Below are 17650 nucleotides of genomic sequence, written 5' to 3'. Positions count from 1 at the left end.
CACACACACACACACACACACACACACACACACACACACACACACACACACACACCTGGGCTGTGGGTCTGTGTTGTGTCATTTATGTGCAGAAAAGGAGACATGAAAACTGCAATGAGGCAGATTTAATTTATTACCATTATAATCATATTAATTTAATCCATCAACGGAAAATAAGATGAAAAATTGCTTTGAATTGCGAGTTACTGACCACTAACGATCCACAAAGTCATCCCCCATTTCCACAACTCTAACATACACAGTGGGTGCATCCTACTAAACAAGCCTGCAACTGTGAGCAGACAACTTAGCACTCCACCTTCTTCTAAAAACAATATGAGAATTCCTGTTTTTAGAAGGAAAACAGGACTTTTCAAACCAGTGGGTGATATCATGGTGACGACATCCATCTTTTAAATACAGTCTATGGTTTTGGCTATATGACACCATTCCTCTTGGTTACATGTAATTTATTTAAACATGTTTTTCACATAAATAATCCAAATGCATTTGTTCTTTAGGCATAATTGCACACGCCATCACCAAGTGCACTTAGCTGAAACTGTCCAAACCATTTATATCACAGAGGCTAAAAAACCCCCCCCAACAACAACACAGCAAACCCCACCACCACCTCTCTATATAATTCAACAAAGTTGAAAAGAGCACCACAAACCACACTCTTTAATTTAAAAAATTAATTCAGTTAACGCAAATCTACAACACTTTCAACAGAAATATAACACTTTCATCACAGAGGGATTTACTGCAGGACTGATGCATTAGTTTGAACCATTTGTACCTAATAAACTAGGCACTGAGTGCATTTAAATGAGGCGGTGCTTTCACGATTCTGCTTAACTTGCAAGCAATTGAGCAGGCACTAAATATGTTTTTCATTCCTACGCAGTGGGGTGGCATGAGCTTTTAAAATGTATGTGTTGATTGGTAACAATGGATTCTTACGCTCCCGATGTGCAGCTACCAGCCCAAACGTGACCCGAATAAATGAGAGGAGGGAGACAAAGGAGGAAATAAAAGCACAAAGCTGAAAGTGAGGGTCTCCAGACACATAAACACAGCAAAACAAATGTCAGCTTGCGAACAAATTACTTCCAACAATACCTGTGACATTATATTTTCAGAGATATGCTCTGCGCTGCGAGAGAGCAGTGCAAAAGGAGAGAGCTGACAGCTTCAACCAGCCCTGACTGCAAGGATGCCCAAGAGGTTTGAGCCCAGTGAAAGCAGCAAGTCCGAAGCCTCCCCACTGGCTTACCGCAGCCTTGACTCGCCTAACAAAACACAGAAAGACTGCTCCTTGACGTCAGCCAAGGAAACGGCCCAGCCTTTCCACTATTCGTGCACAACTTCTAGCATGGCGAGAGGATGGCTGAAAGCTGGAGATGAATACAAACAATTCATACTGGAAAGCCTGCTGAACACTTCTGAATGAAGCCAGATATAACCAAGCATCGGCTGTTAGTGTCATCTAACTACAAAGCCATGCTTTTTTTCAAGAGGTATCCAGTAAAGAGATATTCCTCTCTAAAGCCTCAGCAATTCATAAACCACACTGGTGGAATGAACCTATAAAGCTAAGCCACCCGCACTCCTTCAATAAAACACCTACGACAGTCTGCCCGGGATCCAACCAGCAGCCTGCGCGCTTCCAGAACTTTTGAGCGTGATGCTACTGTGCAACAGGGATTTCAAATAACAACACAGGACAATTTCTGCTTTATATTTAGCCTGCTCACAGCCCTCTGAATCGCTGCCCACATTTCCACTTTTGTCTCTCTCGGAGATCTGATATTGTTGTTGTAAACGCATGCTTCCTGTTCGGAACAACAGCCAAGCCAATCAGTATTTATCAGTCAGACTACAGATGGTGACTTTATCAAGCTGTCGCACTCCAACACACAGGGTCACATCTTAAATATGGAGCTGCAGAGTGGGAGGAGGCCCTGGTTTTATAGATGCTCTCATAAGGAATCACAGTAGTAGGCATTTAGCAGCGTTTAGAAAACCTAAAGCAACGATCGCCATTACAGACACAGTTTCAAAAGCCTTCCTCCGTCCGTTCCTCCAAGAATGACTTGGCCGGTGTGAGCAATGACAAATATTGCCCAGAATCCATCTGCACTCGCACTTAAAATCATTTATGCTAATTTCTAGCTCCATATTTCATCTCTTTAAATGTTCTCTTGATAATTAAAGATACTTCTTATTTTGTGTAGCCCCTCAGTTCACATGTGGCCTAAAATTTAAAACACGTGTTTATAGCTATGCTCCCTTTAAGCCAGCTTTCTTCTGATTGGCTGCCCCTCTCAGACAGAAGGTATGAATAGCAGGTGGTGGAAACCCCTGCGCTCACAGCCAGGCTCCTGTGCCTGAGATGACCATTTTAGGTGTGTCCCCCTTTTCTTCATGAAACAGATTCAACAAGGTGCTGGAAACATTCCTCAGAGATTTTGGTCCATGTTGACATGACATGTTGTCGGCTCTATGTCCATGACGTGAATCTCCCTTTATACCACATCCTAAATGTGCTCTATTGGATTGAGATCTGGTGACAGTGGAGACAATCTGACTACCAGTTTGAAATGATTTGAGCTCTGTGACATGCCTGGTTATTCTGCTGGAAGCAGGTGCAATAAAGTGATGGACATGAGTCTTTGAGTTTAAACAATGCTCAGTTGGTACCAGAGTACCAAAGTATGCTAAGAAGCTATCCCTCACACAGCACACTACTCATCAGACCAGGAAACATTTTTCCTGTCTTCTGTTGTCCAATTCTGTTGAGTGCATGCAAACAGTAGTCTCAGTTTCTTGTTCCTTGCCCACAGGAGTGGCACCTTGTGCCGTCTTCTGCTTCTGTAATCCATGTAGCCTTCAAATCAGCTCAGAGTAGCCTGGCAACTTCTCCTCTACCCTCTGGCATTAACAATTCATTTTCAACAAGAGAACTGCAGCTCACTGGATATTTTCTCTTTTTCAGACCATTTTGTATAAACTCTAGAGATGGTTGTTTGTAAAATCTCAACAGATCAGGAGTTTCTGCCTGCGTGGCACCAACCACCACCCTGTGCCATGTTCAAAGTCACTTAAATCACCTTTGCCAGCTGCTTTTCTTCCTGGGTTATCTTTCTCAACAGAAAGTTCTCAGCATTGTGATGACGCACTACAACAAATTACACAGTGACATAACATCTCATCAACAACGAAACACAGACACATTCAAGATAAGCTCCTTAAAATATAACAAACCAGATACACCGCAACTGCTTCCTTTGCTTCAAGTTCTTCCCAGTGTTTAGCAAACTTTGTGACATACTTGATATCGTTTCAGCATAAATAAATCTATTACTAAAGCAAACAGACTTTAGAAATACGTTCATTTGTGGTCTGAAGCCTTCACAGCTTGATACAGTACTGTTCTTTGAACTAAAGGAAACACACCATCTTTACGGTATAACAAAGTTTGTTAACCTTCAGGGAAATCACTCTGTCCAGTCAGGAAACACTGTGAATCCATTTCACCTGCTTTGGTTGTTTTGCAGGCGGTGGCCACAGACTATAGCTTTCTCCTTTTTCCTCCAGACTGATTTTTCTGTCGTTTCGCTTTTCATTACTGCTGGTAGCCTGAGATGATATCTGCAGCCTATTGAGGCTGCACAGCTACTCCAGCTCCTTCAATAACACAAACTCTCCCATATGTGCCGACATAAGGTTTTCTCTGTACCCCAGTTTCAAAGAGTGTGGTACCATGAGACAACAGGAGACAGGCTGTAATATGAGGAGAGAGCTGAACAGGACCATAGAAGGGCATCAACCCAGCAGCACGTTTGGCATCTGCTCCTTTGTGTGAGAAGGAGCAGGAGGAACACTGTCAGAGCCCGAAGACACGACCTCCAGGGGGCTACACATGTGCATGTTTGTGACCAAACTGTCAGAAACAGACTCCATGGAGATAGCACGAGGGCCCTACGTCCTCAAGTTGGGACCTGTGCCCACAGCCCCGCGCCTGTGCAGCTTGACTGACAGTCACCAGAACTGGCAGGGCTGCCACCGGCACTCATGTCTGTCACGTGTATTAAATGTCCTCCTGCAGCCTGTCTGGTAGAATGATTATATCTGTATGAACTGAAATATTACTTTTTATAAAACGTAAGTGGAATCTTTGTAAGGATAATATTAAACACTAAAAGACATTGAGACATTGTTACAATGTCTCTACAAACAAAGCAATGTGTTTTCGTAGCACCGTAATTGATTTTTGTGTTTAGGGGGACTATTATTTGTTTGGAGATTGCCTAAAAACAGACTTCTGGGCTCTGCAGGGGCTGTGGTGGAGTGCTGCATCAGTTGATCTGGCTCCTAAAAAAAAAAAATCACTTGAACCGAAACCAACTAAGAGTTTGGGATGAGCTGGCGTGAGTGAAACACAGCTAATAAGTCCTCAGCATATGTGAGAACTCCTTCATGGCTGTTGTAAAGCTTTCCAGGTGATGACCTGGTTGAGAGTGTACAAAGCTGTTCATCTAAAGTGTTAATATACAGCTCCACAACAAAGAAATCCTCAAATGTGGAGGTGTGCTGATGCTTTGGACTGGTACTCAAGTTTGTCATTAACTAGTTTTTCAGATAAAAATTAAACCTGTTATTTTAATACAGTGGACAGCAGGCCACACAGATTGCCTTCTTTCAGCTGCTCCCTTTAAGGGTCGCCAGAGCAAATCATCGGCTTTCATCTCATCCCATTCTTAGCATTCTCCTCTGTCACACCAACCCTCCGCATGTCCTTCTTCATTAGCTCCATGAACCTCCTCTTAGGTTTTCCGCTTTTCCTCCTGCCAGGCAGCTCCATCTTCAACTTCCTCTCTCCAAAAACAGCAGGCAACACACATGGCAGGTGAAAACTCAAACACTGTTTACTTGCTAAACAGATCATCTCAGAATTTCTCCTTGCCCACGATTATAGAAGAGTTCTATATTCAGCACTCAGAGTTTCATCTACCAGCAAGACAGAAGTCAAAGAACCAAACAACACAGTGTGTACATTTGTTACTTTTCCCTAAAAGTCTAGGGAATGTTTTAAATTAACAAACGTATCCATGTCGAAAGGAAATTAGGCGAGGAGGAGGCGAAACTGGCAATAAATTAAAGGTTTTAATTATTAATTAAACTAAAAGAGATGGACAGGCTGCTATCACCACCAAAAAGGAGAAAACACAACAAAGCTCAAAAAGTTCATCACTAAGAAAAAGAAAGAAAAATCAAAACGGTAAATGATTTGTGCACCGTCCTCTCCATTGAGCAGGAGTAAGCATGCACGAACAGGGAATGAAAGCATAAGAAAGAATTATGAAAATAAAATTCTGAAAAGCAAATAACTTATGTGACAGCTAACATCGCAAACACCTTTAAACCCATGTTTCTGACTTCTAGGGCTGTTCGATATAACGATATATATATCGGATGACGATATAAAAACATCTATCGTTTCATTTTACGCTATCGTTTGTTTCGTGGTGTCGCAAAATAAACTGTTTACGGCAATATTTATTCGTCGTTCTGATGGTCACTGTAGTGGCTATGTTAATTTATTAAAGTTCTCTCTTTCTCTTATATGTAATATAACCACACTGCTGACGGACAAGCGCCTGTTTTTATTCGTTCACCTTCACGTGTCCGCTTGTTTATGTTCCACATAAACCTTTCACAATATAGCTCTAGATCCTGTTGAGACTTTTCAAAATAAACTGAATCACGTGAAAGAGCAGATTATTTACGGATGAGAAGTAAAAAAGAGCCGCCAGGTGCTAAAAAATAAACCTTAGACTCAAACGTTAGAACAGGCTTTTCCCCGCAGCACGCCGTGTAATAAATACAAAGAAAACGAACAGGTTACAACTTATGTCTAAAAATGTATAGTTTCATGCATCGGTTAAAACACTCGACTCCGGGTAAAGGACGCGCAGCTGGAAACACTTTCGAGCTGCCCGAGATTCACAGAAAATGTTACATTTTTGTGATTTATATCGTTATCGGGACGATAGAATTCTTATATCGGGATATGAGATTTTGGTCATATCGCACAGCCCTACTGACTTCCACATATTTTTAATGGTGCCTTCAAGTGTCAGGAGACAGCAGGAAACCACAAGAAGAGCAGCATCTGCAAAGCTCTGCATCGACTTCCTCACTCGTCAGCAGTGCAGGGTTTGGACTCAAAGATCAATAGTTACCTTCAGAGCTACACATCTTCTTGACTTTGGGCTACCTGCACTTTTCTGTATCTAATCAAGTGATCAGATATTTTCTAACTTTTTAAAACAAGAGGAGTCAACTCTAGTTTCATAAACAAATGCAGGTAAAGGACTGTTGTATGCAGGTGTGAGCTTATTAGAAGTTAACTTTATCAGTTTTAGGAGCATTAAAGCATAGATTAGCATTAAAATGTTTTTACAAGAAAATTTATTCAAACACACTAACGGGGTTCAGAATTGCATGATTACACCGCACAAGAGCGGTAGAGTCAATCCTACAAAATAAAATATCTATTCAGAAAAGACATTTTATTATTAATAGTCTCAACAGACTGTAAAGCGAACCAGAACATACAAGAAGGAAAAGGGACTACACACCCGAGTGTTTCAACAAGTGTGCAAAGTTATAAAAGAACTCAAAGTGAATCCTGTAGCTGTGTAAACACTGATAATAAGAGGACAGACTGTTCTGTGGTTTTCAATAGTTTCAAAGAACTCAAGGACTGCAAAGTCGGAGTGAAAGCTTCACACAGACTCTACTGTAGCAGAGCAGCACATTACATCTGGCTTTTCTTTTCTCTTCTGCACGCTACTGTGGCAGCTAAGCCTGTTGCTTAGCAACCTCTTAATCAATACCTGGTTCTTTTTGCCGGAACAAAGCAGAACAACGAGAGGGGAAATAATGGAGGAACATTTAGCTAGCAGCCTTACAGGACAAAAGGCATGTCAGGCACCATTTGTGCTCGTATCAATCATGGATGGTCACAATTAAAAACCTTTTACAATTGTTGGATCAGTGCATACTTGTATAGCAGAGGTGGAGGAATGCATTATACAGAGTCTGAAATGTTTGGATTATAAGGATTAGACACTGCGTGGTTGGCTAAATTACATATTTCCTTACAAGCAGAGATGGATCAAGCAGGCCCAGCCAACTCTGGGACGTTAAATGGAAGAAACGCTTTTGCGTCACAATGTAATTTGCATATCACTGCCACACAGTTTTATATAGCGTTATTCCAATTCTTCAACTGAATAACACCTTTTTTTAGGTTTTTAGATAGATGTTTGTCAGTGATAAATAGTCACTTCAGTCACAACTGGAAATCAAGTTTAGAGTTAGTGTGTCATGAACTGAGCCGGACCAGCACGTGTGAGGGTTCCCAGTTTGATTTTTGGCCATCGTCATGCGTTAATAATGATAATATATCACAGAGATGATGCCTAAAGGGAGCAGTCAGACATCGAAACTATTGAAAACTAAACAAATGATCAAATCAACCAACCAAACAAACGAAAAAATTAAATAAACTCGATTGCAAATAGTAAGTACACTTGAATCACAAGATTTTAAGGGAATAAATTGTTATTAAATTAAGACTAGTAATAATGCCGCTTCTGATATTTTCTCACTCTAAAGGTATCATTTTAGTATTTAGTTTCTTAAAATCTTGCAATTTCAACATCATGTACTTCTGCTTTGTCATACATATCTACACTGTCCAGTCCTCATGCATGTATAGTAACCAGTTAGTCCATAATTTATCCCAATCTCCACTCTGCACAAATGCACATACAAATATAAAATGAAATATACATATAAATATGCTATACTTGTTATTTTCTGTTTGTCTATTCTACCGAGTACAATGAGGGTAAGGAAAAAGTTCATGTCCCTTGATGTGTAAATATACAAAGCTGAGTCTTATCAAAGACTTTTCTATATAAGGATCTATAGCTGATGACATTCTGTGGATAATAATACCAGCACGTGTAGGTCTGACAGTAATCCAGCTGTGCAGTAAGACTGATTATGACCAAAGAAAAAAAACATGATATGTATTTATTAAACAAAATTACTCTCAGACTTTGAAAAAACCCCACAGTGGATTTATTAAAAAGAAGAAACATAGCTTTGTAATTGAGCATATTTCCTTAAACCTTAATTACAACTCAAATTAAAAATAAATAATAAAATGTGAACTGAAGTCACCATGCGACAGTCTGGTAGAAAGAGAATTTGAAAGCAAAGCAAATGAAAAGGATGCGCTCAAAGACAAAACAGGAAAACTTTTTCAAAACAAAGCACAACAGTCAGTTTCTCTCAATTTATTAATGTCTGGAAGCCAAAACTGTAACTGAAAATAAAATTCAGTTACAATTCACTTTAGCAGTGATGACTAGAACTGCAGCCATGATATAATTAATGACATCGTCTCTGCCTTTAAGTTAGTTCAGACCAACTGTACTTAAAAAAAAAGGTAAATTTATAAACATGCGACATCTACAATGACTGCAAACATTGATTAAATTGAGTTTAACTAGGATTCAAACCCACTGCGATCTCTAAAAGGAGTCAAGAGAAGGTAATATAGTGGAAATTTAAATGCCAATGGCTGATTATATAATTTCCCAAATGTATCACACAGAAAATCCATTATTTCAAAATATAGCCTGAACCTGCTTTGGCCGAGGTGTCAAGAATCTGTTAACATTTGAGTAGGTGAGGCAAAAAGTGTGAGAGCGAGAGTGCAAGTGCAGATCAAACCCGTGCAGGCGTGCGTGCGCGCGCAGGTACGGTTACGGCTGGAAAGCTGCTGTATAATTGTACGTGTGCGCTTCGGAGTGCGAGACTGTGGGGAAGCGAGTGGGAGACCGGTGTCATACAGTACACCTTTCCTGTGGGCGAGTGGGGGTGGAGCTGAGCGCCGGTCAGGTAAATAGAGACTACACACCACCGCATCTCAGAGGACATTATCCTACGTCTTGTTTCCAGTGCACTCTGGCAGTCAGGCCAGCCATCTGGAGCACCAACACCTTCTAGAAAAAAATGAAGAGGTTTAAACGCCTCCTGTGCCGTTTCCACATTCACAAACATAAGATTATAATCCTGGTGATCCTCTGACACCTGTGCCCACCCACTGCTGCTTCTGCTGCTGCAGACTAACGCAATAATGTTTCTCTCTTTAAAAAAAAAAATTAAATTTATTGAAAAAAAATTACAACTCTAAACTTCTGCTGAAAATTTTCACTTCAGCACGTATTAAAGTGTTTCTGTTTCTGGTTTTAATAAAGGACTGAACAAACAGAAAAAAGCCTTGAAAAAGAGAAACTGAAATATCCATTATCACATGTAGGAGGTATTAACATGCACATGCAAGTGTGGGTGCATCTAAAGTGCGTGAAGGCGGTGATAGAATAAACCTCGATAAGGACAACGCTTTATTTTAATTTTCATTACAGTTTGGTAATAGTTTTCTGAGACAGAGATGGCTGATAACGTCGATATTAATTATTATTCTGTGATTTGGGGATAGTGCAAATATTCATAAACACAATTAGGTCCAAAAGGTTTTGAACCATGACAATTTTTCGCAATTCTGCCTCTGTGCACAACCATAGTGGATTTTAAATATTACAGATGTGACTGAGTAGAGACTTTCAGCTTTATTTAAAGGATTTCAACAAAAGTATGGCATTAACTGTTTAAGAAAGAGTTTTTCTTTTTATACAGAGTCATTATTTTCAGATGCTCTAAAGTCATTGGACAACTGACAGGCAGTTTTATGGCCAAGTGAGGCTTGGTACCTCATTTCTTTTTTAAGCTTAAAAAAAACATCTGGGGTTGATTCTAAATATTAAACTTGCATTTTGTAGCTGTTTGCTGGCAATTCTCAATACGAGGTTCAAAGAGATGATAATGCAAGTGAAGGAAGCTATCTTCAAGCTGAAAAACCAAAAATAAACCAATAACCTAATAAACTAGAGACAGAGGAATGACTTTAGGAGTGTCCAAATGAACAACCAGGTGCATTCTTAAAAGGACTGAGTGCAATTGCCAGCTCCGCAGCACAGAAACACCTAAAAGATCCCAGAATGTGAATAATTTAGTCAAATGCTGCAAAACTGTTCGAACAGATAAAAAAAAAACAAAAACATATCTACATGTTTGTTACTCGATCTCAACCTAATACAGCATGTCTTTCAGTTACTAAAGAGAAAAGGCACGGTACAGCATTTCAAAGGAGGTTCTAGACTTCAGGCAAAAATGACTGCAAGTATTAAAAAACAAACAAACCTTTTGTAAAAATTGCTTTCAAGCTGCTGGAAATGGAGGACTATCTGTCAAAATGCTGCCAAACAGTTAATGCATCACTTTATTTAACCTCCTTGAATTAAAGCTAAAAGTCTGCACTTCAGTCGCATTTTTATTGTTCGATTTAAAATCCACAGCGACGGTGCACAGAGGCAAAACTACAAAAGCTGCATCACCGTCAGTCTAGTGGCCTAAACTATTATCTCTTTACCAAAATTGAATTTTCTTTCCTACACGGGCACACAGGGTCCCATTAAAACATTTAAAAGGGTTGCATAATACTCTCAAATGCTGGAGGACATATTTGTTTTTTGGAAACATGAGTTGTGGAGGATTTGGGAAATTGATTAGTTTCTGTGAACTGGAAAATAAATATTGAAAGTGAAATTTTCCTATATTGAAAGAAAGACTGGTTCAGATTTAAAACAACAGGGATTTACTTTAATTAACTTTTTTTTTAAACTTTGGCTAAAAAAAATGAAGTCAACGTGCAGTAAAAAAAACAAATAAAGTTTTGGCTTGAACCTGTTTAAAGTTTTAAAGTGTCCATCATTAGTGGCAATGCTACTTTGATATCTAGATCCTCACATTTCTACATGCTATAGCTGTAGACTCACACCAGGGGGCAGTGTTAAAGTCTTTTGGAACAACTTGTCTGAGGGCTACTAACATTTGCATCTGTGCTGTAATTGGTCCTCTAGCTTAATGAGTGTTAAAAACAATTTTTTAAAAATCCACTTTCCAGAGTTCTCATGTAAACTTTCTTGATCTTTAATGATTTTTCTTCACTTCTTTCTCTTTGTGGTGAACTATAAACTGAAATAAACTTATCACCTTTCTGTCCCCGCGCAGCACCAACGGCTGCTGTTGCCAACACAGACTGCACACAAGCATGTCTGTGTTGATTGTTATTCAGGCCTTTACCCTACACAGACAGACATAAATATAGTATCACAAATAACTTGACTCGTGGACTGGATTTCCCAATGGTGCTTGTGGTGTTGAAGCCTATTAATTAAAGTATAAATTAGTATCAACCAATATAAACACATGAGCTCATGTCTGGCTTACGTGGGAGCCATTCTTATAACTGAACCGCTCATGTAGTAAATTTACTCTATGAACACTGCCCTCCTTTTCAGCAAACTAGATACGACCAACATGTCTGCAAATTTGACACGGTGAATGTGTTGGTACTAATGGTTTGGCTACACTGCCATCTTCATGTCAGCTCCAGCTCTTAAAATCTATTGTTACTGACACCCATGTATACAAGCTGCAGGGCTGAGTCACTATTTGCAAGTCAGTCACACAAAGCAGGAGCACTGCTTTGGTTTCTCTGTAACACAGTCCAACTCATTCTGGAGTCATTCCATCTCAGATTATTGTGGTCTTTCTGCTCGACCATCCAAATCAGGGATGTCAAATATCGTGGGCCACATACAGCCCATTCTGATCTTAGGCAGGCCGGACGAGTAAATCTCATCATTGCCCAGATTGTCCTGTAATTATAAAACAAAAGTTTAAAGGCTACTACGGTATATAGTTTTTGTTAATTCACATGGTAGTCACCCTTTTTTCTCTCTCTCTTTTGACACTGTGGACCACTTGTAAAAACTGAATTTTTTAATGACATAAATAGTTGAAAAAGCTGCTTATTACATTATTCTGTTGAATGACCATGTGGTAAGTCTTTATCCATGGAAAGAGTTATAAAACTTCTGAAAATAAGTCCAAATATTGTGCCATTCTATACATGGCTGCTTCCCCTGAGCCTGGTTCTGCTGGAGGTTTCTTCCTGTTGAAAGGGAGTTTTTCTTTCCCACTGTAGCTAGAGAGGGCCATCTAATTGTTAGGGTTTTCTCTGTATTACTGTAGGATTGTTACCCTACAATAATACAGGCTCCTAATCGCAGTATGTGAACACGGCAAGTAGACCTTGCAAGGCTACTCACATGAAATGAGTTACTAATTCTTTTTTCATTACGCTTAATGGTTTTTATTTATTTATTTGTACATATGACAACTGTTATATATGTGCGTTTTAATGCCTCTTAGTACATTTTCATCTTAACCTGAATTATTAGACTCCTCCAGGGGAATATGCTTGTCTATAAAGTGGATCTCAAGGTTAAATTCAATATATTTTCTTCATTTTTGTGATTAAGAAAGTACGCTGTGTGTTTTATAAATAAAGCTGTAAACCATTCAGAAATTGTCCTTTTTTATTAGTGTGCACTCAAATATGCAACTCTGTATTTTATCTAGTCAATACTCAGATATTTTTTAGGTATCTGTCCCCTGGTTCATTTTTATGGTGAGAAAAGCCAGTAAAAGTTTCAGGCTTTCACCCGTAATATCTTTTTGTTATATTTATGTTCAGGTATCACTTCAGGTTTCAAAGTCCAAAAGAAAAGGGTCAGGAGCTGCAGTAACCCTACATTAAAGTAATCAAGCATTAAAACTTTGTTTTTCCAATTAGTGTTCTGAAAATATCTTCAACGATTAAGTTACAATTTACTTGCGGTGAGGTGTTTCTGTTCTGTTTCTTTGCTGTAGAATGTAATATTATTAAAAAAATTTTTTTAAAAAGGTTTTTTTTTTGTTTTTGTTGGAAAAAAAAACCCCCCACAAAAAAGAAATCTGTTCTTTTTCTCTCCAAACTGCCCACGAAATGTATTCACTGCTCCATTCAGATTCACACCTTCCACTCTGGACAGACTTCTGGTCTCCAGTCAAAACTAATCTGGTAACGCCCGGGGAGCGCTCGAAATACACCACCACCCAAATGCGTGCCCCCTTATCGGGGTTTTTAAAAAAAAAAAAAAAGCACCATCACCACCACAAACAGTAATTTCGTTGTTACTGAGCACCGGCACCCTGGGAGCTGCAGAATTGCTCTTGACATTTTGCTGATTTGAGCACCCCACCCCCTGCAATTTATTTACCTTTTCACTAAATGGAAGTTTTCACTGAACTGAGAAAAAAAAATTTATTCCACGTCAGGGAGCTTTTCTTTCCATTTTCTAATAATTTAACTTTCAGTTATTCCCCTTTGTATTGCCTAGAAATGTTAATTAAATCCAGTTCATTGTTCTTTACTTTTGATTCACTCGACTTGTTCAAGTGTTAAAATAAAGTTATCCCTTTAAAATTAACACTCTAATCTATTGTAATTCATGGTTCACACACTCCCAAACACCAAACCATACAGTTGCAGCTATTTTTAAGCCCTTGGTCTGATGCAAATCCCGACAAATCCCTTTGGCTCAGACGGGGTATGACACATCGTGCCTGGCAGCGAACGTCCTCCACAAATCAGAAGCCGCTCTCCGAGTATCCTCATGAATTTTACAGTGCAATCAGTGCAGAATATATCAAAAACAGCTTTCCATCAGTGCAAGTAAACCTAAGAGACTCGAAGGCTACTTAAATGTCACATCCTGAGTAGATTCCCAGCTTTTCTTCCCCCTTATATTAGTCGTCAACATGGCAGCTCAAAGACTTCTCTTTCTATTCTCCGATCAATACTTTACAATTAGAGGAACCAGAAAATGGCTTTTATGGTTGCTTTGACTGGAACTCATTCCACAGCATTAGCATAATATATTGCAAGTGTGCAAGGAAGCTACTCTAATGCTGATGCCTGCCTTGGATCTAAACCACATTTTTCCTGTTTTTCTGATTATACAACAACTTCTGTTTTCTTAATCAGACAACGCTACCTCAGAAAACAACTCTGCGCCCCATTGACCTTGAAAATTGAGCTTTCTAAACATTTTAACAGAGTAAAAAAAAATTGTATTTTGAACTTCTCCTAACCATAACATAGTTGTTTTTGTAACTAAACCTAATTTAAGCTGTTGTCACACATGAACTCCAGATAACAGATAAAATCAAGTCTGCACAGAGGTGGTCTCACTTTAGCTGAGGTTTAGATGAAGCTGCTGTCTGGGTACAGCTCACAGGAGGCAGTGCGCACGATGCCTATTTGCTTGCTGTGAATTCTCCATACGCATTACATTCTCGCCTAACTCTGCAAAGCCAGGCTCTGGTGAAGACCCAAAGTGGTCCTGACGCGCAAATTGTTCCCCTGACCTGATTTGAAGTGAAAGACTAATCGATCTCTCAAGCAACTGATTCCCTTCAGGATCCCTGGAGCCAAGTCTTTCTGTTTTACTGGGCAAAGTAAATGACTAGAGGTCTTTGAGCCTCAACAATCTCAATCTATTCTCCAACTTTAAATGCATAAGAAGCACAGCTCGCTGGCTTGTGGCCGGGTGTGGTATATGAAAAGCACAGTGGGACGCTTTTTGTAAGAAGAACTGGAGGGCAGGATGAACTAGCCCCAGGAAAAGTGTGGATACAGACAGTGGGACGGTGACCATGGAAGCTAATGAGTGCGTAATAACTCACCAGCCAAGTCAATTCTGTTTGTGAGTAGCAGCCAATAAAAGGAAAGCTACCTGAAAAACAAGGGTCTCCTTAAAACAAGAGCTAAAACAGGACTGCACCAAGGCCTTGTATAACATTGTTAAATCTGAAAACTGTGAATTATGCAAAGCACTTTAATAGAATCCAAGAATAAAAATACAGAGCTGGAAATGGCCTTAGTGGGTCTCATTTAAAAGAAGTCTAACGGCCCCGGAGTCAATCTCCTGGTCAAAATTAAGACGCGTTTGTTCCACCTCTGCTGCACCTCTCTCTTAATAACCTCTTAAAAGTGGAAAGACACTTGTAGGCTGATTCAGGAATCCTTATGTGGACTGTTACGAACACTGCAAACAAAAAAGCATCACGATTGTTTAGTTGTTGCTCTGAATATGCAGGAAGTATTCGCTCGTATTGAAAGCAAAACCAAAAAAAGTTTCTTTAATTATTAAATAAAACATAACTTTTATATTTTCTCCGTCTTATTTCAAAGCCGATCTTTCTCGACTTTATTATGCACCACCCTGCAGGAATCACATGCACTGTCTATCTATTTCAGTTTGAACCCTCGAGCCAGCTACCAAACATGATCCAGATGGCTTCATGATCCGGCACGAAAGCAGCACGGAGACGAGGGCTGGTACAGCTGGTTTAGACTGACCTGTGTTACTGTGGCTGAAGACTGCCATGGTCTGTCCACCCACTGGGTGCATTGTGAAGGGATGATCCTTTGGGACCTCCAGTGATGCATCGTTCTCCCCCACAGCATCCAAGGCTATCAGCTCGTCACTGAGGCTGAAACATACCTGAGAAACAAAGCTGGAGGTCAAACACGATGCACTGAAATCATATCGATCCATCAGAGGGAGGTGGGTCAGAGCAGCAGCAGACAGTGACGGGATGTAATATAGAAGAAAGAAAGAGTAAAATTACACAAAGCTAGCCGTGATATAATCTTGATTTCAAATATAGAATATATAGGTGGGACTGCGGACATTTGGACAGTGACACAATTTGAATAATTCCAGCTCTGTAGGCCATCACAGCAGATAGAAAACAATCGAGTTTCAGCTCAAATGAAGGGCAGACTCTCAACAACAATATTGCATTAACTTTTAAAGTCATTTTAAACACAATATTTTACACGTTGGTGATAAAACCTTTATTTTTAATACTTTGTTGACAAACCTTTTGCAGGCGATAAATACCTGAAGCCTGAAACACTTGACACCAACAAGAAAACTGTTTTCAACTTTGTGATATTTTTAAATTTTTCTTATAAAAGGTGTAATCCCTAAAACCCTCAAATTAAACCAGAGTCTGCACTTTAAGTCATTAATTCACAAGATAAGTGCAAATATTTGGTACACAAGTTAAATATTAAAAATGATACTCATGTCCAAAAATATGAAACTAACTTGATTTAGTATGAAGGTGTGTATATCATTAGAAACAAGCCGTTCCTGCTGATCTAAAAAACAGGAAGAAAACAGGCGGAAAGGCCTTTAAAGGTCATCTCATTGTAGTTAAAAACCAGTGTGTTTTATTCAAACATTTAACCAACAAACCAAATCATCCAAAGCTGACTCACCTCTGTTTTGCCTTGCTTCCTGTCGGGATTGTGAGAAAACAGAATAATTTAACATTTCATTAATCTCAATAAGTCAATTACAATTTTCCCACAGCTACAGCCAAGATTCAGTTTATGATGATGATGATATAAACATTCAAAAACTGCCATTTTTGTTAAAAAATACTTTTTTAAAACAGCTGCTGAACAATCAGCTAATCACTGCAGCACTAACACTAAAAACTAATATGGACACATCCACACTGCGGTACCTACTTTCCAATGGCAATCTTTCCAACTTCTCCCTTTTCTGCAGCTTTGTCCCACTGCTGAGATAAATACTTGGGAACCTGGAGAGAAATGCACCAGTTTAAAGGCATCATAAGAAGAGTGCATTCATGTTTGGGGGAGTTGCTCTCCTGACTGTTGTGTTTACCTGAATTTTAGTTGACCAATTCATATGCTGATATTTTTCCTACTGACTGAGATCTATAGGTGGTAGGTATAGGGAAATAAAATTAATTAAAATAATCTGCTGTCACTTTGTTTTTGTCCTGGTTAAATGCAATAACACACCCGATGTGCATCTTTAGGGTGAACTATGCATTGACGGTCATAGCATGGTTGAAGGACGTTTCTCCCATTGCTGCTGTTTTAAATACAGATATCGATAGATGATCAAATGGCTAGTTTAGTCCCCTTATCAAAGGGCTCTAATCATAAGTATCACATGCACTGGGAGCTAGCACCATTAGCTGCCGCCTTGAAGTTGGAAAACAACACAGTTTCTGATGTAATCCCAGAGGTATGAGTCCAAGATACCTGACGAAAAGCTGAAACCACTTCTTGAGTATAACATCATTATCTTTACATTTTCTATACTTATTTTTATGAATGTTTTCATCTTAAACTTTTTGGACTGAGGGAGAAAATGTCTTTGATGTGTTATTTGGGATTAAGATTCATTTACAGAAAACAGATGTTTATTTTATTACTGGAAATTTGCAGTCATTTTAAATTTTATTTTATATTCAGATGATCTGTGAGAGAAGTGCTCACCCGTTAAGGAATTAAACAATGAATAACCAAGGGAATAAGTCACAAAGCCATCCTCTAATTTATTTTGAATATCAAGCATATGCATCCCTTTTCTCTTTATTCTCTTCTCAAGTCACAATTATTTGTACTTCTTGTATTGCAAGAAATATTTATTAGACTTAGATATTGATAAAGGACAGCTTAAAATCTTGCTCCGATTCTTCCAAGTGGGCTAATCTTTTC

General features: G+C 39.1%; 1 protein-coding gene across 1 annotated transcript in view; it reads right to left on the bottom strand.

The window, feature by feature from the left end:
* LOC102213242 (general transcription factor IIF subunit 2-like) overlaps positions 1–16961 on the bottom strand; it is a 68935-nt gene extending 51974 nt beyond the window's left edge. Inside the window, exons 1-5 of the mRNA XM_013914567.1 lie at positions 16946–16961; positions 16806–16858; positions 16646–16719; positions 16391–16409; positions 15461–15605 (exon numbers count right to left, since the gene is read on the bottom strand). Of these exons, the coding sequence (XP_013770021.1) occupies positions 15461–15605; positions 16391–16409; positions 16646–16719; positions 16806–16829 (262 nt within the window). The 5' untranslated portion in view covers positions 16830–16858; positions 16946–16961. The remainder of the gene's footprint in view (positions 1–15460; positions 15606–16390; positions 16410–16645; positions 16720–16805; positions 16859–16945) is intronic.
* Between the last annotated feature and the right edge of the window lie 689 nt (positions 16962–17650).

The sequence above is a fragment of the Pundamilia nyererei genome, unplaced genomic scaffold (genome assembly GCF_000239375.1).
Source record: "Pundamilia nyererei isolate P.nyererei 1_Seehausen unplaced genomic scaffold, PunNye1.0 scaffold00206, whole genome shotgun sequence".
Classification (NCBI taxonomy): Eukaryota; Metazoa; Chordata; class Actinopteri; order Cichliformes; family Cichlidae; genus Pundamilia; species Pundamilia nyererei.
Note: the sequence above shows the minus strand (reverse complement) of the source record. Positions and strands in the feature narration are given on the sequence as shown.